Source organism: Gymnoscopelus braueri, assembly GCF_963280865.1.
Source record: "Gymnoscopelus braueri genome assembly, chromosome: 18".
Lineage (NCBI taxonomy): Eukaryota > Metazoa > Chordata > Actinopteri > Myctophiformes > Myctophidae > Gymnoscopelus > Gymnoscopelus braueri.
In genome coordinates, this window is record NC_137618.1 from 6,094,164 (window position 1) to 6,119,924 (window position 25,761).

At 43.8% G+C, this 25,761-nt stretch overlaps 1 protein-coding gene across 1 annotated transcript; it reads right to left on the reverse strand.

The window, feature by feature from the left end:
- Positions 1 to 3,546: 3,546 nt before the first annotated feature.
- On the reverse strand, positions 3,547 to 14,199 carry LOC308105839 (extracellular calcium-sensing receptor-like; the record flags this gene model as incomplete). The annotated part of the gene is made up of 9 exons (XM_080456763.1): positions 3,547 to 4,460; positions 5,652 to 5,775; positions 5,862 to 6,089; positions 10,824 to 11,099; positions 11,193 to 11,399; positions 12,222 to 12,491; positions 12,883 to 12,969; positions 13,521 to 13,815; positions 13,958 to 14,199. The coding sequence occupies 9 exons, from the start codon at positions 14,197 to 14,199 to the stop codon at positions 3,547 to 3,549; spliced, it is 2,643 nt and encodes an 880-aa protein (XP_080312889.1).
- Positions 14,200 to 25,761: the final 11,562 nt, after the last annotated feature.

The window sequence follows — 25,761 nt, forward strand, 5'->3', positions numbered from 1 at the left end:
GAAGAGGAAGGTGAGGAAAACAAGGGAGAGAAAGAAGAGAACAATATCAAGGTCAAGTACAAGTATGAAAGCAGGTGTGTGTCTAGAGAAGCCCTCATGACTGTCCTCCTCTATCTAACACCCTCCTCCCTTCTCTTCATCCATTGTCCAGTTGTTAAGTTTTATACACAGTGCTGTGCCATCCCCTGTGCCACCTTATGCCACTACGTAATGCTTCACAACACCCATCTGGGCAGAGGCAGAAGTAGAGGCAGGACTTAACTTACATTACCAATCCAGTCATATGAAAATAATGTTGTGGTTGTCCTGTAATGTGTCAATGACACTATCTCACCAGGGCCATTGGCACAGAATTATTGTTACATCAGCAGCCCCAGTTAGAGGCCATGACAACTAAATGGGATAGTTCATCTCTAAGTGTAACCTCCTTTCCTTCCAAATACTTCTGGTAAATAACAATTCAACTCCTTCTTCGAGTCCGTAGCAATCTCAGATGTCGTTCTGCCGATATTAGGCACAGGCCACAGCTGATGGGGTAGCGGTTCTGCCAGGTCTTCTGGACTGCACCGGGTGGCATCGGCATATTACAGTAAGTGGGACAATGGCCCTCATGTATCAATGGAGCGTAAAAAACGGCTTATATTTTTCCATACATTCGGCCGTACACCAACGTCAAAGTCACATTTATGAAGCGATCCTATACAGCCAATCCTAGCATACATTTGGTCGGAGCTTTGATAAATCTCACGTCTGAAAACGAGCGTAATTTGAATAACACGCTCTTAAATATTCTCGAAACGCCCCGATTTTCTTTTCCAGGTTTCCCAAACAAGGTTGTGACCACTAGCGAGACTTTCCATGGTTGTAATTCCTCTGTATAACAGGCTGTTGTTATATACAGTTACAATGCAACTGTACTTAATTGTAGCATGTCCAGGTCTCCACTGCTTTATCACGTTTCATACAGTACACATACAGAGCACCAAATATATATATATATATATACATATATATATATATATATATATATATATATATATATATATATATATATATATATATATATATATACATATATATATATACATACATATATATACATACATATATATATATATATATATATGTCACAGTACGTTTGGAGAACCAGTACGATTGAAGACAGAGCGCTCGTTTTTAGGCACGGGGCTCCTTCGGGGCGAGGCGGGGCTTTTCGAGACAGGATTTATTAGCGAGGCTCGCGAGGAGGAGAAGGAGGACGCGGCGCTGCGAGGCGGGGGTTTATTACGCGAGGCTCGCGAGGAAGAGGAGCCTCCTCCTCCTCCTCACGTAATAAACCGTCCTCCTTCTCTCGTTCTCCTCCTCCTCCGAGGAGGAGGAGAAGGAGAACGCGGAGAGGCAGGGCTTTGATGCGCCGACGCGGACCTGTCTTTTGTTGTTCCCCCCCACATAGCAACCAGGAAGCTACGCTAGGGGAACCATAATATCTATGAGGGGAACGCTGAACACACGTTCACACGCACACGCTTGTCCATGACGGAGGCGCGCCGACTTAGTAGAGCTTGAGGCCGAGGAAGCGCGCCCTCGCGCCTCCAGGCGCGAGGGCCCGCGCTGACCGGCCGATGCTCTACTAGTCGACTCAGCGCCGTTTGAGTTGTAAACCGATAGGGACAGAATAGTTCTTCTCATGGATCACTGTGTGTGTGTGTGTGTGTGTGTGTGTGTGTGTGTGTGTGTGTGTGTGTGTGTGTGTGTCAGGGAGAAAGTAAAACAAAAGCCAGAACACAATAAAAGTATCTAAACAGTCCTGTTTTCAATAAACCAAAAAAAGCATGAGCGCGTGCGCGTGTGTGTGCGTGTGCGCTTGTGTGTGTGTGTGTGTGTGTGTGTGTGTGTGACTGTGTGGCCATATATGTTTGTGCACAAGCCTGGCTTGTGGCTCCCTCTAGTGCTGGGTGGGTGGTAAAAACGAGCGCGCTTTCTTCAATCATACTGGTTCTCCAATCATACTGTAACATATATATATATATATATATATATATATATATATATTTGGTGCTCTCCCCGTTCAGTTTTTCTCACTTGTACTGGTTTCTCATAATATATATACTGTCATTCTCGACAACCTTAATGCCTTCAACGCTCGCCTGTCGTCATTGGAGAACGCCGGTGCTTCTCCTGCACCTCCGGCTCACCCACCTGTGGCAGACAACCCGCATCCTGCAATTCAGCAGCCCGCTGGGGCAAATGCACTCTCATCAGCTCTCGTACAGGCCCCTCAGTACTATCTGGCCTCCGCTGTCCGCAGTTCAGCCCATGGTAGAGCTTACATCCCCCAAGCCGTTAATATTTCCCCCCGCCTAAAGGCAAAGATATAAATCTGATCAGTCTTCTGCTGCCCTTTACCGAGTGTGACAAGAGAACCACCACAGGCGAGTTTGCTAAGGTGTTAAAAAACACTGATCCTCGGTTGGCAAGGGACTTGTCAATCGAGGATTTTTTGGTGGCTTTTGGTATAAACCGTGATGTCATGTGCTCGGTATTTCCTCAGGGGGGACACGAGCTTGACACTATTTAGCCTTAATTGGTGATCTAAATGTAAAGTATGGGAGAAACATATTCTATCAGTATCACAAAGCTCTCTCCAGCAAGTCTGCATTTTACATATCACAGTATAATACGCTTATTAACTGGTCAGTCCTCGATACTGAGTTGCTTTTATTTCTAACCGGGGGTCAACCAGCATTCTCTTGCTCTACGGTGTGGTCATTCAGCCCCGCTCTGCCATAACCTGATTCCGCCAGATGGAACAACCTACTTCCATCTGGAATCTCTGTAGCCTTTTCTTCGGTTCCTTTTTTCAAGCTACTTGGCAGGTGATTGGATGGGTGAGATTTTTGTTTTTGGTGAGATCTGACGTTCATAGTGACAGAACACTATGCAACCAAAAAGAATAAGTCTCGCTAGACGAGATTGAAATCTCGAGATTTCGATCTCGTCTAGCGAGACTTGTTTTTTATTTTTTTTATTTTTATTTTTTTTACAGTATTCTGTCACTATGATCAGATCTAAAAAAAAAAAAAAAAAAAAAAAAGCTATTCAAATAAGCGATCTAGCACAATTGGCGCACGTTTTAAGCTGTGGCGGACCCGGGATGGAGTTATGACATTTTTCTACTGTACCATTCATCCTAAGATATCATAACGTCGTAGAAAAGGTAATAAAACCTTAGTCCAAAATTCCCCTTTAAGGTTTAAAGTCATATTTGTAGCTATATTACAGTGCTGCTTCCTACGTTAATGAAATTATTGAATAAATCACAACAACGACAACAACACAATAATTCCTTTGACATCACAGTTTTATTTAGAGTAAATTGATGTATTATTAATTTATGGTTGAAACATAATACATGTTTGCATTTCTGACCGGATTACTGCTTTTAGTTTAATCTGGTTGAAATCAGAATATCAGCAATAATCCAAAATATCTACACTTTTATAAAACTCAAAGAACATGTACAGTATTATCATTGAATGTCTGCTACTACGTCCTGGTGGCACCGCGTCCCATGATGGACTTCTTAGTGTTTCTCTCAGGTTTCAAAAGCATTATATAACACTTTGGTCCAAACAGTGCCACCAAAAGGCCGAAACTGGATGCTAAAATAGCAAATACCTCCACTACGTCTGCATATTTGCCTGGAGAACTGATATATGCTGGGATGAAGGCTATCCACACGGCGCAGAAGATCAACATGCTAAAAGTGATGAACTTGGCTTCATTGAAGTTGTCTGGAAGATTCCTTGCCATGAATGCTAGGATGAAGCTGAGGAGTGCCAGTAAGCCAATATAACCTAGTAACACTGCAAAACCCACTGTTGATCCCACATCACACTCATAGACTATCTTATCACTGTGGTATTGTGTGTTTTTATGAGGAGTTGGTGAGGCAGACACAAGCCAGGCTGTGCAGATTATTGCCTGGATGGAAGTAAGCGCCAGAACGGTTCCTCTCTGCTGCATAGCACCGAACCACTTCATAATGTCTGCACCCCCAGGCTTGGAGGCCTTGAACACAGCCAACACCACCATCGTCTTTACCAGGATACACGAGACACACAGCACAAAGCTGATCCCAAATACTGCATGCCTCAGCTGACAAGTCCAGAGCCTGGGACGGCCAATGAACAGAAGTGAGCACAAGAAACATAGTTTGAGTGACAGCAAAAGTTGGAAGCTGAGTTCTGAGTTGTTGGCACGCACCATGGGTGTGTCTCGATGATAGATGAAGATTCCCAGAACAATACCACAGATAAGTGTGCCTAGCAATGAGATGGTTGTCAAGGAGATACCCAGGCCCTCATGGTAGGACAGGAACTCCATGCTCTTTGGGGCACACTGGTCACGCTGGGGATTGGACCAGAAGTCCTCTGGACAACTGGTGCACTCTATAGAATCTAACAAAAACAGCAAGGTTAAAGATACAGCTAAGCAAAGTATTGTCCTAAAGATAACCTAGGCCTACTGTACATTGATTCATCCTACTACCATCCTATAATCCTACTATATCCTACTATCCTACTATGAATGTGGAAACCTCTGTCCCTAAGGAGTGAGGAAACCGATATTTAACATTTCCCAAATTTAACCTGTTTATTAGATCAAATGCCCTCCACTCTTTGTCTCCTCAATGGGTTGACCAATCGATCTGAAATTGCACACAGGCTTTGACCATCATATGCAGAGAGTGAAGAAGACCATTTTACGCTTTTCCCAAATTTAAGCTGTTTATTAGCATTTCTCTCGATAGGGGTGAGAATCATCAATCAATCCACCATATGCCGTTGAAATAAGGCTCCCAAACGACGAATTAAGTGGCCAAGTCTTTCCGGAAGCTTTGAGGGGAGACTTCTCCCCCGGGCAATGGATTATAAGTTGTGGGCTTGCTCTCAAATTCACCTTTTTACAACATGAAAACTATGCACTGTGGGAAGTACAGACCTTTTTCGATCCTCCGCTTGCCTGCCCTAGTGGTGAGTCTTTATATCATGGATGTGTCTTACAGTATGTGTGTGTGTACATTATGTGTGTCCACTACAGAGTCACGGCGGTCCTCACAAATAAACATATTCACGTACTAGAAGTTGATTAGATGCGACCATGTCACGTCTCTTTCTCTCCCTCACTTTATTGCTCGCTCTCTTTTACTCTCGCGTGCATTGCGTGACTCTCTCATCCCGTTACTGGTATTGTGATTTGAGCCAACACACACACAGCCATTTCTGGCATTAACTCGCTGTTGTTGTTTTGTTTTGTTTTTTACTTTCGGGCTCGGGCCTACAATTATGGTAATTGCTTGGGTCAGACTCGGTTCTGGTCAGCCAGATTCATGCACACAGGTGTGCACGCGCACACACACACACACACACACACACACACACACACACACACACACACACACACACACACACACACACACACACACACACACACTTTTGGTTGGTATGTCGTTTTGAAACTGATTTAAGCAGATTTTTTGCTTTAGGCTGTTGATCTGTGGTGACAGTTGCAGTCCCGAGTCTCTAGTCTACACGTAGTTTGGGTGTCTTGAGAACGACCCCGGGTATGGACTATTAATGTAAACCAACCAGTCTGATTGCTGATCTCTCCCCCTGAACAAGCAATGCAGTCAAAGCAGCAAACAGGTTCTCCTTTCCTTCTGGCCACACGGGTTCCAGGAGAACAGCTCTCACTGCACACTGACCGAGGAGGCTGCCGAGGAAAGTAACAATCATCAATTTCAGTCTAAACTAAATTACATTAACATCACACTCAACACTATATTAAGCTGACATTACCTTTTTGGATTCAAAGTTCCAGAAGATTTGGTCTCCATCAAGGATGAGTTCCTCATCTCCGGAGGCTGACATCTTGACCAGACCCACATACTGAACCTTTGTGCTTCCATCAGGGAGCCACGCCCAGTTCATGACATCATAGATTGGTAAAGGATCACCATTCTCATCAAATGATACATGATCACCAAATGATGTGGTGAAGTTGACCTTTTCCAGGTAATACACAAGCTAGAAATTGTGATGAGCAAAATCACTACTACTGTAAAAACCTACAGTATAGGTTGACAGGAACTGGTGTATTAACTACGCGCCGTATGTATAAAACAACACAGCATGAACTGTATTCTGTGTGTGTGTGTGCGTGCGTGCGCGCGCGTGTGTGTGTGTGTGTGTGTGTGTGTTTGTTTGTTTTTAGGCATTAAATGGGGGGCATGAAAAATCTACCATTAGGAGAGAAAAAAGGAGGGGGGGCATTAAAGGTACTGCAGGTGAATTTTATATGACCCATGGCTTAAACATGTTTTATTTATGGCCGCCCATATAGTCATGTGAAATTCATACGATTGACATTTCTTGAGTGTTTTGAAATTAACCTGGGCAGACAGGCTAATTCTCTGTAGAATTTTCAAGGATTTGAAAAGTACTTTATTTGTAACACCCTAGCAACCGTCTATTAGACCCTTGCAACCATACCAAACTTTTGGACTTTAAAACTTATTCCACTGAAATATTGATTCTATTTGAACTTTTTGTACATGTAAAAATATTCTATTAGATACAATTTGTGTTTAGCATATTCATGCTTTTCAATTCATCCCATTGATTTTGTATTTTTTTATTCATGTTTTGTACCTTCAAATGTACATTCTGCTTAAATACATGTTCTACTGTACATCATATACGTTGCAGGTGTTTTCAGCAAGACCACACAGTTTCTACTGGAACTCGTTGATGAATTGAATACATAAGACCACAATGGAAACAAGTCATCCTTTTAGCCCATAAGGATAAGGATGATTCCTTTTAACAGGATGTTCATGAAAGTCCTTGCGGGCTTGTTTCCAATGAGGGCCTGTGAGCAATTAGGGGTTAAGAGTCTTGCTCAGGGACAAATTTCATTTCATCGACACATATGCTGGCATGGCCTTGAATCGTACCTGGGGCAACCAGGGCCTCTGGCTCCCTAGGCGGGCTCACTAACCACTCAGCTATGGCCGCCCCCAGACGTCTGACTGTACCTTGTGCTGTTTACATTTCTGTCTAATACAGTTTTCAATCAATCAGTCACTGCCTTTTCTAATTATTATTAAGGACCCTTATTGCATCTCTTGCTTTTTAAAATATTTTTCTTCCGCCGTTTTACGCATAATCGCCGTATTATCTCTACCGTGCAGTCACTTTTTACGAAACTCTGCCATATGGTAGAGGGCTATGTCAAGGGTTAGTGACATGAAAGCCACAACCATTGGCCAAACAGTGGCGCTGTAGCAATCAATTGAATGTAAAACTTTGAACAGGTATAACTCATGCCCTGTTTGACCCACAGCCATGAAACTACAATACACATATTTGTCTCCTCATGCCGAACAACTTTCGCGGTCTGACTTTTGACCTCTGACCTTTAGATCTCCCACCATTTTGAATTAGATGAAAAACAGTTAAAACTGTTTTTTTTACAACTGATTTTTGAATAATTTGCACGAAACATGATTTACACATGAACATTGGACTAATATCTAAAATCCCAGTGGAAGAGAAGTTTGTACTTGAACATTTAGCTTTTATGAGCAAATGAATTTGCAGTTTTATGAAAACTATTCCTCTGCCCCTAACACATAAATGCAGACAATAACAGACTTTGCAGTATGGTAGAGGGTGATTCCAAATATCACTGAAACCAATCTTATTCCAATTGGCCAAAGGGGGGCGCTATAGCAATTGTTTGAACTTTAAACAGGCATAAGTCATGCCTCGTTTGGCCGACAGCCATGAAACGTGCTTACACATGTGCCTTGACTCATGAGGAACACGAGTAAGCTCCGTCCTTAGATTTTCCGCCATTTTGAGCAGTTTGAAAAACACTTAAACCCGGGATTTCTGAGCAATTTGCGTGAAACTGTGTCACCTCTGTGTGCTCCTTTTTCGCCAGTTCAGGTGTGTGTATCGAATGGCTTAGTCGCTAAGATATTTGCCTCTTACTCACAAGGTCCCCGGGTCAAGCCTCACCTCATGCAGACTTCATTTAAATTGCAATGCACAAAACATGACTATCAATTAATGCATGTGCAATTTTTTAAGATAACATGAAATGCTTATTTGAGAGTAGTTATTTTCAATGTATACCCTATTTCCTTGTGAATATAGACGATCTACAATCTCTCAACTTTTTGGATAGCAACGCTTTGTGAGCTTGTAAATCGGCTACTTTCATTAGTTTTGGTACCGAGGAGACATCACATTTCTCTATTGGTAAATGGTTTGTGAACTACTGATCTTGGTGTTAGTGAAACACGGGCTTGGTTCATGATAGAAGGCAAGAGTCTATGATCTTCAACAGACACCATCAGGCTGCTTGAAGCCTTAGCTCAATCAGTAGTGTGGCACCCTAAGAGTCCAAAGGTTGAGGGTACGATTCCTGTCTATGGCCATGGGTTGAGTTGTCCATAGTGAGTTTCCTAACCCCGGATTGCTCCCCTGCGTGCTATATATGACCACCTCAGCTGGGTCGAGCTGAAAAGTAGCTTCCCCTGTTGGAATCATTTACGGTCTTTATTGTGGGCTTGCTGCAGGAACAGTGAGCACACTATAGATATCTTCACTATTTATAGACTATATTCTCCTCAAAACATTAGCACCCTACTCCTCCGACATACTTTCACTTAGAAACTCCATTCAAACTTTAAAACATCCAGCTTACTGTGGATGCCTATGCTTCTTTTTTCAAATATTTAACTTTAAGTGCCCAATGCCATGTTAATGGATAGGATAAATCCTTTTAACAGGACGTTCATGAAAGTCCTTGCTGGCTTGTTTCCAATGAGGGCCTGTGAGCAATTAGGGGTTAAGAGTCTTGCTCAGGGACAAATTTCATTTCATCGACACATATGCTGGCCTGGCCTGGAATCGTACCTGGGGCAACCAGGGCCTCTGGCTCCCTAGGCGGGCTCACTAACCACTCAGCTATGGCCGCCCCAATGGCCATTTAAAGGGTAGTAACATTAACACACATGAGTCTATACCTGTTACAATGCTCTATACCCCAGGTAGACAGATTTCTCATGCTGTGTTGCTACTGCCAGGATTCGATCGCATGATTTTGTGGTTCAGAGTCTAGAGCTCTTCCAACTGAGCTACCCAGACACAAGAACAATTACACATTGACATTCCATCAACGTGCAATCTTTACACTACAGAATTTCCCCCCCTGCATTATAAGCAACACAATGCAGATATACATTACAATATCCACAATCCCTCAGCACTCTGCTCAGCTCTTCAGAATGCTAATTTGTTAATTGCATATGGTGCTTTGTCTCAAGTTCAATCTATTCTGTTTCTGTTTTATTGTGTTATTGTTGCATATTGCTTTTTGCCTTCATTCCTTGGCCCCGTGTATCGCTGCTTGCAGCTATATTTATTATTATTATTATTGTCTCCGCCGAAGGTGGAGAATATGTTTTCGCTTTGTGTGAGCAAACATTGTTAGCCAAGCTAACATTGGGCAAGCTCCACGTGACACGTGTCAATTTGTTGACACCAATGCCTCTGATTGGCTAGAGGGACGCGTGACGAAATAAAATTCTATAAATAGGTGTGTCACTTCAAAAAGCTTCTACTTTTTGAAGTGAGGTAAAACAGGATCAATCAGACTTGATTGGAACAGTACCTTCAGTAAGTCCAAGTCACCCGTCTGTGCGTGTGTGTGTCCCTTTGAGAACACCTGACATTGGTCAAGCAAAGGCGCAGAAGGCCAAAGCTAAGAAAGCATACTCATCTACAACAGTAACACAGAAGAGGACTAGAGTTGAATTGATCCCACAACAAGACCGAAATCTTAATACGTATTAATATGTTGACACCAATGCCTTTGATTGGCTAGAGGAATGCATGACGAAATACAATTCTATAAATATAATTGCTATAAATATAATTGCTATAGTCTGCTAGCGGAGACTTGTGCTCCGAGGAGCACATTTTCTAGTTATTATTATTATTATTATTTTCTAGAGACCTTTTCACAAGTGGTAACATTTGGAGGGACAGCGAGTGCATTTTCCGGCAGCGGAAGCTGCCGCGGAGATGCCGCGGCGGAGCAGGTGCCGGGAGGCGGGGCGGCAGTGAAGACCAGCGCAACATGCGAGAGCAACGAGCCTGAGTAGAATGTTGAACATATAATTACCACCTTCCCCCTGTACAGACCACCTTCAGAAGCCGGTCTCTTCGACGTGGGGGCAAGGCTACACAACACTTAGCTGGCCATCTGATGCTACATGAAAGATCCTGCTGCGTCCATTTTTGGGCGGTGAAACCGCCCCTATAAGTGAGATTTGGAAAAATGTACATTTTCCTGCGCTGTGATCTGGGCCCAGGAAATTTGTACAATTATCCTGCGCTGTGATTGGCCAATCACAGTCTATTCAGGACTGTGATTGGCCAGTGTCACATGACACATGTGCATAGCCCTATATAAGAAACCATAACTTGAAAAAAACCAAAAATTTGTTTTTTTCAAGTTATGGTTTCGTCCATCATAAAGAGTGTTTCAATAAATGTATTTATCTTTTGTACATGATTGGTTGACTCCATTCAGTATTGTGATTAGCTAGCAAGACACCGCCCACTTCACACAGGGTGTGATTTTTTTCTTGCTTTTCACCAATGTCATATTTACATTTTCATTATTATTCTAAATTTGAATCCAACTACAAACGTTAACAGGTAAACTGTGAATTGATATCCCACCTGCCATGGCTGTATTGTCTGCAAACTGGCACAGCTGTGCCCAGTGAAAGGCCCTCTTCCTGGCACACATTGCAACATGTCATGGAGGGCATGGGCCAGGGCATACACAGCCTTGTACACATTATACTCTGGTCTGAGGTTAGACACGTCCAAAAGTGTAGTTTCTGCTGTTCCAAGGTCCTCTTGTCCAGTACACACCGCTCCACCAGCATCCACCCAATCTGACGGAAGGGGTGAAAATTTACACCGAAATGTGTGCTCCCAAAACTGCCTCACCTAAAGAAACCCATTGAATACTTAAATAAAATGACTTAAAATAAAGATTTATAAATGTTAGCTTAAATACAATGTGTGAAACAAAAGACTCACTATGTTATTTTCATGGCTGATGTCTGGGTCATTGTCAGGATGTATTGTTAACAAGAAGTTCTTGAGACCTGGTAACTCCCCGCGACGAAGGGCAACACCCAGGGTTCCTCTCAGATACGGCAAGTAGCGAGGAGACTGAAGATTAGTATGTGTCGTCCAACCTGCAGCGGCTATCCATTGCAGACCTGTCACATTCTGCTTTACCACCTATTGAGTGTGTTGAAATAAATGAATGAATAAATACACATTAACAAATGAATGAATAAATACACATTAACAAACTCGCACTCCTGCACATCACGATTAATATATATATATATATATATATATATATATATATATATATATATATATATATATATATATATATATATATATATTGTCAGATACTTGCATGTGTCATAGTAGCACCACTTTACCCACGTCCAGCTCAAGTGGAGTTAGGAGGTTTTGTCCTTATCATTGATAAGAACAGATGACAATGGATCTCCAAGCTCACAATAATGCCCTGATGCTTCATGACACATATTGGCCAATAATAAGCAGGACTTTGTAACTTCTACAGAGAGGGGTTCACAGAGTTGCACATTGCTCTTCTCAGAAAACACCACATAGATTTTAGAAATATGATTAATTGTTTTCATAACATTAGCGTCAGTGCTAAGTTTGATAAACAGGTACACTTCATAGTTACTTTTAACAGACTACGGGGGAAAAAACCCTGCCTTGCTAACGTTTGTTTTGTTTTCCGCTCTGATTCTGCAGCAGCTCTGTGTGCCACGCAGGGGAGAAGGGGTGGAGTTAGCTGGTTTGGTTGACAGTTTGAGGATCCAATGGAGTTAGGAGGTTTTGTCAGAAGTGCTTTTTAATACTTTTATACTTTTTTCATTCCTTCAATTTTTTGTTTTTGTTTGTTCGATAGCGTTGATTTATGAAAAATAAAAATAAAAGGTGGGGGGGAAAATGGAGTTAGCTGGTTTCTGCCCGACAGCGACGATATATATACTAAATATATTTTTATATACAAACCTCATCCATGAGATTAACCATATAGCTCCCATATGCAAGTGCAAGGACCACACGAGCTGTGGATGTCTTCATCGCAGTGACGATCCTCTGAAGTTTAGCCAGGTCATTGTCCCAGGGCAGGGCCTCTGAATAAGCCACACAACCCAAACCAGACTGGACCAGGTCAGACTGGAATGTTAGGGCAGCATCCCGGCCATAAGCATCATCACTAAACAACACTCCTACCCAAGTCCACTCAAACCACTGCATGATCTGGAGCATAGCTTCCACCTGATTGGAGAAATAATGGAGGGATACGTACTTAGGTTAGATTATTCACATACTGTAGTGGTAAATTAGTGAATCTCCTATAGAGATTCCACAATGGAAAAGGTTTAATCACTGTCCTTGATGTTGTCAACAGCAGTAGTTCCCAACATTTTGTTTGTTGCGGAATGGCTGCACTAGAGGAATGTTTGTGTGTGTGTGTGCGTGTGTGTGTGTGTGTGTGTGTGCGCGTGTGTGTGTGTGTGTGTGTGTGTGTGTGTGTGTGTGTGTGTGTGTGTGTGTGTGTGTGTGTGTGTGTGTGTGTGTGTGTGTGTGTGTGTGTGTGTGTGTGTGTGTGTGTGTGTGTGGAACATGAACTACCAGACACCAACATCTATTGTGTGTAGAAGTTCACCTGGAAGGCATTACTTGGGATTGTTCTAAAGAAGGATGGGAACTGATTCATGTCACTCAGACAGGAGCAAGCAGCATAGTAACTTACCTGAAAAAGGCACACAACATCTGTTCTGTAATATACTACATTATTTATTTATTCAACTATTATTATTATTATTATTATTATTATTATTATTATTATTATTATTATTATTACACTTATTATTGTTGTCATTACTATTATTATTATTATTATTTAAATGTTTTTTTGTAGAGGATGTGTGAGCTCAGCGGGGAGTAACGGACACGACACTGTCCCAAAACATCAAATAACCCCTAATAAATTACTAGGCTACACAATTTACAAAGATATGTGGACATTGATTTTTCAATTGACAGGCAATAATATAACAATAAACCCTCCAAGGCAATCACCTGGGATACCTTCCCCCCTCTATCTGTGCGTCTCTCTCTCTCTCTCTCTCTCTCTCTCTCTCTCTCTCTCTCTCTCTCTCTCTCTCTCTCTCTCACTCAAGCTGTAAAATAACCATATACATTATGTATCATATTTTACATTTGTTAATAGCCAAGAAAATAAAAAAAATAAGTGTATATAAAATAGGTTGTGGTAAAAGGGGATTCTAGTAGTAAACTTACCATGGGCACTCTGTACAAACCTAATATTCTAGAGATGGCAATAGAACTTGTTGAGGTATCAGGACCCACAATTCCGAGCACTGGAGGGGAGCCAACACAGCTCTCATCCAGTTTAAACTGCCCCTCTCTCCCACTGACCAATGACAATGCTGCACGGAATTCAACACCAAGTGTGTAACAGGTATCATATATACTATATCCCAGAGTCACATTGGGCAGTAGACTGGGGTTTCTGTTGATCTCATTAATGGCAAAAGCCATTGTCTGGGCCTGTCTGAACCCTTCAATGTAAACACTAACACACACAATTACACTGTAACCTTGAATATCTATATTTATAGAAATATGTAACATCGTCTAATCCTGGTACTATAATTTACAGTATATCAACACAAGGTCCATGTTCTCATACTTGATATTATAATTGTGATTCTCACCCATAGCAAGCGGGCTCCTGTTGCTTGGAGGTGAAAGACAGCTCAGGAAACACAGAGGAGAAGTGGATCTCAAACAAGCCTCCGAGAACCACGTCTCCAGCCTTGTGAAATCTGTTGAGATGAAACTGTTCCTGTAACTCACAAGAAGAGGAAGGAGAGGAAGACAAAGGAGAGAATGAAGAGAACGATATCAAACACGAGTACAGGTATGAAAGCAGGTGTGTGTCTAGAGAAGCCTTCATGACTGTACTCCTCTGTCTAACACCCTCCCCTCTTCTCTAAATCCATTGTCCAGTTGTTATGTTTTATACACAGTGCTGTGCCATCCCCTCTGCCACCTTATGCCACTACGTAATGTTTCACAACACCCATCTGGGCAGAGGCAGAAGTAGAGGCAGGACTTAACATACATTAGCAATCCAGTCATATGAAAATAATGTTGTGGTTGTCCTGTAATGTGTCAATGGCCCTGATTCACTAAGCAATTTACGACCATATTTTGATCTTACCGGCATTTAAGACAATTTTCTTCATGCAAAATGTTGTCTTAAATGCCGGTAAGATGAAAATATGGTCGTAAATTTCTTAGTGAATCGGGGCCATTGACACTATCTCACCAGGGCCTGAGGCAGGACTTAACATACATATCAAAACTAGAAAAAGTGCTCCTCGGCGCACAGGTCTCTGCCAGGTCAGGTAGGTTATTGTGGCCTCCTGGTGGCGCTATAATAGGCCAATGTGAAAAGGGTGCCATTTCTTCCTCGGCCTAGTGGGAATGTGCGTCCACATTTTCACGGAAATCGCACGCTGCGTTCATGATTTGAGACGTTTTCTTCTAAACGGACCAATCCTGTAAACTTTGGAAGCCAACATTAGCCAATCAGGATGGAATATGAAATATCGGACAGATCCGTCTTGATCACATGACTATAGAGATACTGTGTACCGATTTGTGTGATGTTTGAATAAAATCTGTAGGAATAATATCCAAACATGGATTTGCACAAATTGGCCTCCTGGTGGCGCTATAAGAGGCCCATGTGAAGAATTTGGGGCAGAGTTTCTGAATTGGCATCCAGGGAGTGTGTGTGCAAAGTTTCGCAGCGACCGTGTGTGTGTGTGTGTGTGTGTGTGTGTGTGTGTGTGTGTGTGTGTGTGTGTGTGTGTGTGTGTGTGTGTGTGTGTGTGTGTGTGTGTGTGTCCTGTAATCAGAATCAGAATCAGAATCAGTTTTATTGTCACATCACATGTTTACAAGGTAAAAAAGTGGGTGAAATTCGTTTTTGTACATCGTTCCCATCGCAACGTTAATTCCATAGAAAGAAGAGGGGGGGGGGGGAGGAGTTATCTACATATTTACAAAGTACCTGAGATAATAAAAAACTAAGGTGCCTGAGCATAGCAGCAATGTATGTATACTGTGCATGTTATACTTATACTGTGCATGATATACATATGGACGTTAAGGTGCTTAGAGAAAAAAAGAGCACAATAAAAAAGACAAAAAGTCAGTGCGTTATACATGGGATTAAGGTGCAAAAGGTCAGTGCGTGTCCACCTAGGGTGGACTGACCCTAGTATAATCCGCAAGTAGCTCCATGAGGGAGTGCAACAAAAAGTCATTTGTACCTGGTGTAGTCCACAGGTGTGTCCGAGGGGGAGCTAAGTCCAAGTCATTGTCCCTGGTATAATCCACAGGTGTGTTCAGGAAGAGCCAGAAAAGTCTGCACCGCCTGTTGTCAGGCTGCTGAACAAGGCTTATGCCTCATTCAGCATTCTGACAGCACCCGGATTAAAACTGCACCAGTACCTGGTGGTGGAACTCTTGATACTGCGGTAGAGCCCCTTGCCCGGTCGCGGTCGTTGTAGGGGTTTGAACAGTCTGTGACTTGGGTGGTGCTTGTCTTTAATGATGCGCTTGGCTTTGACCACGCACCGCTTTTTGTACAGTTCCTGGAGCGCTGGGAGCTCGCCTCCGATTATTCGCTCTGCCGATCGCACTACTCGCTGTAGGCTGATCTTTTCTCGGGCAGTGCAGTTCCCGTACCAGGCCGTGACACAGCCTGTTAGGATGCCTTCAACAGAACTGTTGTAATACAGCCTGAGGATGCGATGTCCTACTCCGAGCTTCTTCAGGCGGCGGAGCCAGTACAGTCGCTGCTGAGCCTTTTTCCTCACGTGTGTGGTGTGCGTCTCCCATTTGAGGTCCTCCTCGATGTGTACTCCGAGGAACTTGAACTCGCTGACCCTTTCCACTGCAGCACCGTCGATGAGGATGGGCGCATGGTCTCTCCGCGGCCTCCTGAAGTCCACGATCAGTTCTTTGGTCTTGTCGATGTTAAGAGAGAGGTTGTTCTCCCGGCACCAGAGTGCCAGTGAGTTGATCTCCTCTCTATAGTCAGACTCGTCGTTGTTGACGATTCGGCCTATCACTGTCGTGTCGTCCGCGTACTTTATGATGGTGTTGGAGACATGTGTGGCTATGCAGTCATACGTGTACAGGGAGTAGAGGAGAGGGCTTAGCACGCATCCCTGGGGTGCTCCGGTGTTGAGGGTCAGGGGGTCGGATGTGATGCTGCCCATTCTCACCACCTGATGTCGGTTGGACAAGAAGTCCTGTATCCAGTCGCACATGCTTGGGTGTAGCCCTAGGTCTCTGAGCTTTTTGTCAAGTATTGCTGGGACAATGGTGTTGAATGCTGAGCTGTAGTCCACGAACAGCATACGTACATATTTATCCTTCAGCAGCTTGTTGTCCATGTGCGAGAGGACGGTGTGGAGAGCCATGGCAATAATCTTACAGAAGAATACTGGTCTGGGTATTTCTTAAAATGTGTACTCAAATGGTCTGTTTTGCTAAGAGAACATTTTCTCTCCATCTGCCATATGTTTTCACGCACCACATTAACTCTTTGCCTGCCACCGACGAGATTTCTCGTCAGATTCTGCCAAGGCGCAGCCTGCCACTGACGAGAACGACGAGACTTTGTGTTTTCAGTGGTTTTCCACCAGATGGCGCTGTTCGCTACCCTATGAATGATGCTTTCACTGCCTGATGACGAGAGACCCTAGCCTGGTAAACCTCCCTCCCTCCGGAAATCTCATTTGCATTTGATTTCAGGAAGGAGTGAACAGGCCTTTGGGAGCTGGGCTGGATTAGTACCGTTGACTGACAACCCCTTCAGCCAATCAGCAGTTCGTTCCCCTTCAGCCAATCAGCAGCGCGTTTTCCCCACCACCAGCCAATATGACGCAAGGGGACTTTTGAAGGGGCTATGCCGAAAATAGGTTGCTTTATCCGGATACATACGTGTCACTGCCCGCCCCTGCCGTTTTTTTTTTTTTCAAATAGGCTCTGTCATGATTAATTGACCACATATGTTAAACAACTAAATTCTATCCAAACGATATCTTAAAAGTCAATTCCGTGCCTCAAAAAATAAGTTTGAGAGCGTTTTAAAGTTTTAAAACCAAAACCAAAAACAGCGGACAGAAAAAATGGCCGCCCGTTCCATTTTTGTCAGCTGCACTCGGTTCCATTCGGTTTCACTCGAACTCGCCACCTGATTGGCCAACCTTCGCTGTCAATCACAGAACATTGAGCGAGGACACTGATAGGACAGTTCATGTTATGAACTGTGGAGAAACGCAGAGCCTGTAGGCCAGACTCACAGCTGAAATCAAATTCAAATGAGATTTCCGGAGAGAGGGGTTTACCAGGCTAGAGAGACCCGTGATCTGACGTATATATTTTTTAAAACGCTGTTTGTTTCCTGTGGGAAAATGGCTATATCTCCGCTCCTCTTGCTTTACGGCAAAAACAAGCCACATTCAACTGGCCACAGCTGTGCAATGGATTACCACGAGCGGATATTTTTTTTCCCCGAGACTCCCGAGACCCGCGTGGGTGTAATGAGGCGATCTCCGTGAGGCCGGCGGTCACGGATAATATTCCATGATTTTTCAAAGGTACAGTAAAATCGCTCGTTTTCGCTGGCAGTGGGGTGACACTATTACACTATTTACTCTGGCAGTTAAGAGATATACTTAAACCAGCATTGGTGTTACCAGCACCACTATGAAGCAGCTTATGTTTAATGATTAAAATAAGGCTCCACCCTGAGGGTGCAGACATGACACCAAATTGTTCAGATCAGGCTCCAGACCACCTACATGACCCAGATGTTCAGCATATTCTCTGCTCAGGCCAAATATCAGGCTCTGGAAATGTATTTTTATTACTCTAGTATGGGGAGGAAGCTAACAGGCCTGTGTGGGGTCAAAGGGTCCAATCTCCCTTTAGGCCCTGCTCTGAAGGTTCTGGAAACACACCAAACACTTCAGTCAGTTATTTGTCTTAAACCGCTTCTTTAAGAATATACAGGTTTAGTTTTAGTGACCTTTTCCCGGGTCAAAGGGGGAGGTTAAAGGAGAACCTGCAGGCCTGATGTCTGCCAAATACCTTCCATTGGGCCTTTTTCTTTTCAACGGGCGGTTATTCAGGCTGCTGAGTAGCTAGAGAGCTCATCTTTGGTCCACTTATTCCCTTTGTACCTCAGAATACACACCTTAAACATGGAAGTTTCCTGGTGCTATAGGTAGGAAAAAATATTATGTAAAAAAGTGTTGACCCAAATGTGTCAGCATATAATGGTCACAGATGGGCTCCTGACAACATCGAAGCCACATGTTCAGCAGATGCTCTCCTTATAGGTCCAATATCATGAGCTGGTGTTTGTAGGTGCTCTGGAAAAAATATCTCCACCTTCCCCCTCTGAAAGGTCTGACATGCCCTTAAGCCCTTTTGGTGAGGAATCGATCATTTTAGGTAAACTTTTCTTTCTACAGGTGCTGGGCTTCCAAATGTGACATAATGTTGATCTCTACTCAATTTAAAGTAGGGAAAATCCCATTCATCAGTTATGCAGCGTGGACGTCATAATATCTCAGCCAAAATAGCTTCAAATGATACGTTTATTTTGAACAGGTACTTAACAAACACCCTATACAGAATCGGGATGTCGTGGAGATTACCTGATGCAAGTTTTGTGTTGATAGTCATTGTAGAAGCAGAATTGTGGCTTTACTTGGTTGAGGTTCGTAGATCTTGGCTGGGGAGTGGTTATGGGGAAGACCAGGTCCCTGCCATGGACATAATGCCATCAGGCAAGTCCCTTCAACTTACTTCCACCTGCAATAACCGGTAGTAATAAAGATCATTGAGGTGAACATGAGGCTAACAGGACTGTGTGAGATGATTGGACTGTGTGGGCTGATAAAGTCCCTTCAAGTTGTGTCCACTCACAATGACTTTACATTGTACCCCATCTTACTGTAACCCCAATTTGGGGTGGAAAAGTGCCAAAGTCCACTCTGGGAGTGTCCACCGGGCCGGCAGTTAACTCCCCTATAGGAGTCCATCAGCATTAGTCACATACATCCACCTTTACCCTTGTTTAGAGTACCACATAGGATGCTTTAATTTGCACCCAGCACCCAGGGTGCTCGAACCAGCCGAATATCCCTAAGCAAATTCGGGCACCAAAACAGAGTGGGCTCCGGGAATACTTTGTACCGGAAGTCGGCTGAGTCCACAGAAAGTGTTTTTTTGAGCTACCAGCGCCGTTCTGCCATGCATCAAAACCCACTGGAGAGCTCCTCTTCCCAGGGGTGATAGCAGGCTGACTTTGTAATTGTGTTTATTGTGCCCAGTGCCCAGTCTTCTGAAGAAAAAAAAAATGGTGGCCAGACTTCTCACAGGTGTGAGGGAAAACAAGAGTAAGCCTACGGCATATTTGACAGTCCCTCAGCTGAGTTATGTCATCTGCCAGGCAGCTCCACAAACACACACACACACACACACACACACACACACACACACACACACACACACACACACACACACACACACACACACACACACACACACACAGTTGTCTTTTTAATTACATCTTTTTTTAATTAACCCAGGCCTTAGAGATCCACAAGATTGAAACTGTACAATAACACCAATTAAATATCTCATGGCTCAATGCCTTGCTAAATCAGCTGTTCCGATTCACTTGTTTATTTGTCCGATTGTCAAAAGTGTAAGTTTAATACCTTTAATACAGATGTCTAATTTCCATATAATGATGTGACATGTAGAGTACAATAAAGTATCTTTATATGAAAATGTGACATAATAACTTATTTTTAATTCACAGTTCTCATTTCATACAAATACACATTGACACATACACAATAATTAGTCATTTAATAGTAATGTATTAGTCTCAGTACTATAGATTGTCAGGGGGACGTTCACCAAAAATAACAGATCTACAAGCTCACAAGTTATGGCCTTTTAAATCGGCTATTGTTGGCAAAGAGACTTGGTGTAGAGTGAAAAGAAGAGTACAGTTGCAACTCAGATCCGTGTTACTATAAATATCTGTGCATATGTGGACCGAAGATGAGCTCTCTAGCTGCTCAGCAGCCTGCATAACAGCCCGTTGAAAAGAAAAAGGCCCAATGGAAGGTATTTGGTTTTTGACTGAATTGATTGAATATTTTATTAGACAGAAATGTAAAAACAGCACGAGTACAGTCAAACACTTTGTCTAAAAGGATAACACCATAAAAGTCCTTGCGGTCTTGTTTCCATTGGGGCCCTAGGTATTCAATTCATCAACATACAAAATAGCACCAAACAATTCAATATCTTCACAATACCAAAAAAAAGCAGTCAGATTCATGAAACGTTCTTAAAAGGCAGAATTGTTTGTAACTATGTTCTTATGATGATGAATCCCAATCCTCGTAACTTGAAGGGGTGTGCCAGTTAATCATAATTACCATAGGGACCCGCCCCACCAATCCCCATATAAGGCATGACTGCATGGCCCTGCCTGCCTGCACACAGAAATCACAGGAAATCACACACAGAAATAAAGTTGAGAGAATGAAGTAAACAGACTCCAAACATAAAAGTAAATAAATCAATAGTTCTGTGGAGGTACTTCTGAAGTGAACAGCAAATTATTTTATTTAATTAATTAATGTATTCTATTATTTCTCTCACATTAATCAACATATCACCACTAGACACCAATGTAAATTTGAGGGTGGCTTGGGCGGGGGGTTATGGGATGGGCATGGGGCTTGGGCTTCATGCAACTCAACCGGGTCTGTTTGGGTTAGATTGTAATTCCAGGCCTGTTGAAAACTCTAAAGCAGCCCAGCAAGCACAGTCAGGACCCGGACGAATCAGTGACGTCTTGATTGGGGCTAGATCCAGTCAAACTAAGACTAATCAGATCTGGCCCAGAATATCACCTGATTTCTATGGAATCGGATCACTGCCAATACTCCTAACTTCAAATAAAGGTTTCAGAACCTTGAAAACCTTTTTTGCGAGACTGAAAACTCGTTTCGAATCTCTGAAAAAAGTGTTGAATCTCTGAAAAAAGTGTTGAATCTCTGAAAAAAGTGTTGATAGGCCGAAAAAAAAATTCTAAACTCTGAACAAATATTTTACAGTGTTTCGCCAACACATTTTCAGAGTTTCAAATTTGTCACAAACACACTTTCAGAATATGCATTTTGGCACTGTTCTCCCTGGGTATTATTTTGTTTTACATGTGTGAAACCTTGTAAACTCCTGACTTAAAATAAAGGGTTCAAAAGGCTTGAAAATAATTTCAAGACTGAGAACTGGTTTTGAATCTTTGAAAAAAGTGTTGATAGGCTGAAAGTGTTTCTCAAATCCTTGCAAACACATTTTACAGTGTTTCGTCAACACCTTTTCAGAGTTTCAAATTGGTCACAAACACACTTTCAGAATATGCATTTTGGCACTGTTCTCCTTGGGTATTATTTTGTTTTCCATGTTAGAAACCTTTTAAATGGGAATCGTTTTTGAAACTAGCAACTTTATTGTTGAAAGACTGAAAAAAAAATCAATGGTTAAACTTTATTTTGAAACTGTGATTTAGCGTCACACACACAGCAGCACATTCTCCTCAAATCTCTGAACACACACACACACACACACACGCGCGCGCGCACGCACACACACAGCAGCAGCGGCGGCAGAGGCATGCCATAAGTGTTGAAACTCTGAAACTGCTACTCGAAACCTCGCAGGGAGGCGGGGGGGAGCGGAGGCGGGACCAGAGGCGGGGCCGTCTGAAGTCCATTCCATTCGCTCCAAATGACACACTTCAGTTTTATTCATGGTTTACACAGGAAATAATGAACTGATTACAATAATGTAAATTCTCTCAAATCAGTAACAGGTAGGTGATACATATGCCCATCAAATATGGTTTTATTGAAAGGCAATCCAGGTACCAACATTCGGGGAATATCTGACGGCTTGGAGCGCCTCAGTGCGGCTGCAGAGTTCATCTTGGAATTTGTCATAACAATTTTACTGTAATCCACATTCCTAAACCCCCCCACTCCTACACCCCCCCCCCCGAAGGGACCCCCCCCGAACCCCCCCCCCCCCCCCCTGGCCCAAGGGGTCACTCATAATAATTCTATATCAGCATATTTTGTGCATTCAAACAGAACAGTTGAGATTTCATTTGGCCAGATCTCTGGCAATTGTACTTGAATTCTTATAATTTTAATGTTTATATGGTCTTTCAAGTTTATATTTTCATTTGGTATCAGTCATGAATTTATTAGAATGTATTAGAATTCATTTTCTCTATTGATATCAAGCTGGATTTTTCCACGTGCGCAAGTGCATGCTGTAACATAATAATACACAACGTGTACTGTACATATATATAGCCCACTGTAGGCTAACATTTTTGGGGGTTTTAGCTATGGACCCTCAAGCTCCAAGCTCCACCTTAGCGCCGCTAATGGAGCGGTTTCAGAAAAGAAAAATGAAAAAAATTAAACCGAAAAAAAGGTGTGTCTGTCTGTCTGTCTATCTATAAATCTATCTAAATATCTATCTATCTATCTATCAAACTATCTATCTCCAGCATGTTGTTCAACAAATAGCAGATCTACAAGCTCACAACAACTGTTATTGTGAGCTTATCTGCTATTTTCAAATAGCGTATGTATAAAATACGTCTGAATTGGTTAGTGATTCATAATATAATCATTTATATCTGCGAAGTGTAGGATTATTATAATTATTATTATTATATCACAATTAAAGTAAGCGCATCGGTTAGTGTGATTCGGTCTGTCTGTCTGTCTGTCTGTCTGTCTGTCTGTCTGTCTGTCTGTATCTATCTATCTATGTATCTTGTAGATCTGTCTGTCTGTCTGTCTGTCTGTCTGTGTATATGTATCTATGTATCCTGTCTGTCTGTCTGTCTGTCTGTCTGTCTGTCTGTCTGTCTGTCTGTCTGTCTGTCTGTCTGTCTGTCTGTCTGTCTGTCTGTCTGTCTGTCTGTCTGCCTGCCTGTCTGCCTGTCCGCCTGTCTATCTAACTATCTATCTCCAGCAATATGTACCACTTGCCTACAGCTGCCCCCCCCCCCCCCCAATAAATAATATCAGTCCAGTAATGACAGCCCCAGATGTAAGCTCCCAACGCGGTGATTAGCAACACGTTGTTCAACAAATAGCAGATCTACAAGCTCGGTTACTGTGAGCTTGTAGATCTGCTATTTTCAAATAGCGTATGTATAAAATAGGTCTGAAGTGGTTAGTGTATGGTTCATAATATAATAATTTATATCAGACAGACAGACAGACAGACAGACAGACAGACTGGTTCAGTCCATTAATGTTGTATTCAGAATAATAAAAAAAAATATATATATTATTATTATTATTATTATCATCATTATTATTACCCTTATTATTATTACCCTTATTATTATTATTATTATTACCCATATTATTATTATTACTACAACTTGTTATATCCACATAATAAGGCACACTACTAGAAGGGTGAGCTTTATAGGTCCATCTTTACTGGGTAACAAACATGTACGCTGGCAACGCACGTTACAAGCCGGTACAACAACAGAGCAGTCACACTTTACGGTCTAGTGTCGTAAACACAACGGTACACTCATACACAACATTTCCCCCCCCCATAGAAAACCATGAAACACAACCCCACCCCCCCAATGTCTTATGCATTCAGAAATTGGTAACATAGTCCTTGAGGTAATCTGGTCGAGCCCGGTCTCGAACTGGCCGTGCCACGGGCACCACCGGGTGGTCATTAGGTGCCGGAGGGCGCACCACCACCGGGTGGTCATCAGGTGCCACAGGGCGCACCGGGGGCAAGTCCATATCACCTGCTGTAAACTCAAAGTCAGTATTAGCCCACATACCTGCGGCAGCAGGCGGTGTAACAGGCATGGCAGCCTCCGGCCCCACGACAGCAGGTGGTGGCACTCGCCGAATGCGCCTGGCATGCCAGCGTGACCCATCGGACAGGCGGAAAGTGGCAGGCCCCAGCTGGTCGGTTATCTGCATAGGCGTGGACCAGAAAGACTGCAGCTTGTGGCCCCTGTGAGGGCGGCGGACGCGGACCCAGTCCAGGGCCGCGAACGATGGAGTCTTCACCCTCCGTGTCCTGTCGAAACGCTGCTTCATCTGACGCTGCCGGTGGCGGACTCTGTTGCGCCCTCGAGCTGAAGGTGGCACCATCACGGAAGCCCTCAGTCGATCCAAAGGCAGCTGCAGCTCCCGTCCCAACATGAGGAATGCTGGGGAGCAACCGGTAGTGGAATGCTGTGAGGCTCTGTAGTGCAGAAGCGTGCGGCGAAGAGCTGTAGAGAAGGAGAAGCCATCTGCCAGGTGAGCTCTGATGCCATTCTTCAGTGTCTGGTTAAATCTTTCCACCCCCCCGTTGGCCTCAGGGTGGTAGAATGATGTACGGACGTGCTTTATGCCCTTGTCCTCCAGGAAGGCAGCAAACTCCGCAGAGATAAACTGGGGGCCATTATCCGTCGTGATGGCCGTAGGGTGCCCCCAGCGGGAGAAGAGCAAGTCCAGGAACTCAGTCACCACGCGGGTGGTAACAGTCCCCGTGGAGAGCACCTCAGGCCACTTGGAATGAAGGTCGTACACCACCACCATGAAACGCTGGTGGTGTGGGACTGCATGAAGCTCCCCGCAGATGTAGAGCTGGAGGTGCTCCCAGGGCTTGTCAGGCCAATGCAGCGGTTGCAGCGGCGGCGGGGCGGGTGGGCCGGTTTTTCCACTGAGAAGGCAAGCTGTACAGTCCCTCACTAAGGCCTTGATGTCTCTGTCAATGCCAGGCCACCACACCAGGTCACGACAGCGCTGCTTCACCCTCACAATGCCCAGATGACCCTCGTGGGCCATGGTCAAGATACATGGTCTTAGGCAGTCAGGCACCACGGTGCAGAGGCCGCGGGCTATGCAGACGTCATTCCAGCAGGACAGCTCGTCCTTGACCCGGTGAAAGGGAACCAGCTGGTCTGGGACCTTAGCGGGCCACCCCGAGCGGATAAAAGTGCGGAGCTGGGAGAGCACCGGGTCCTGTTCCGAGGCTGTCTGGAGCTCTTGGAGTGAGACTGTAGGCTGGAGTGGAGAGTGGAGCATCTGGATGAGGCCCTGCTCAGCGGAGTCAGGACCAGGATCTGGAGAAGGGCCGGGGGTTGCCCGTGACAGTAGGTCTGCTACTACGTTGTCACGACCTGGAGTGAATTGCAGGCTGAAGTTATACTGCTGGAGCCGCTCCGACCAGCGATGGATCCTGAGTGGCCTATGCCCTGTGCCAGACAGAAACACCCCCATGTGTGTGACAAAGGCGGTGAGACTCCGGCTGTCAGGGTGTAGAGGAACCTGCAGATAGCCCTGCC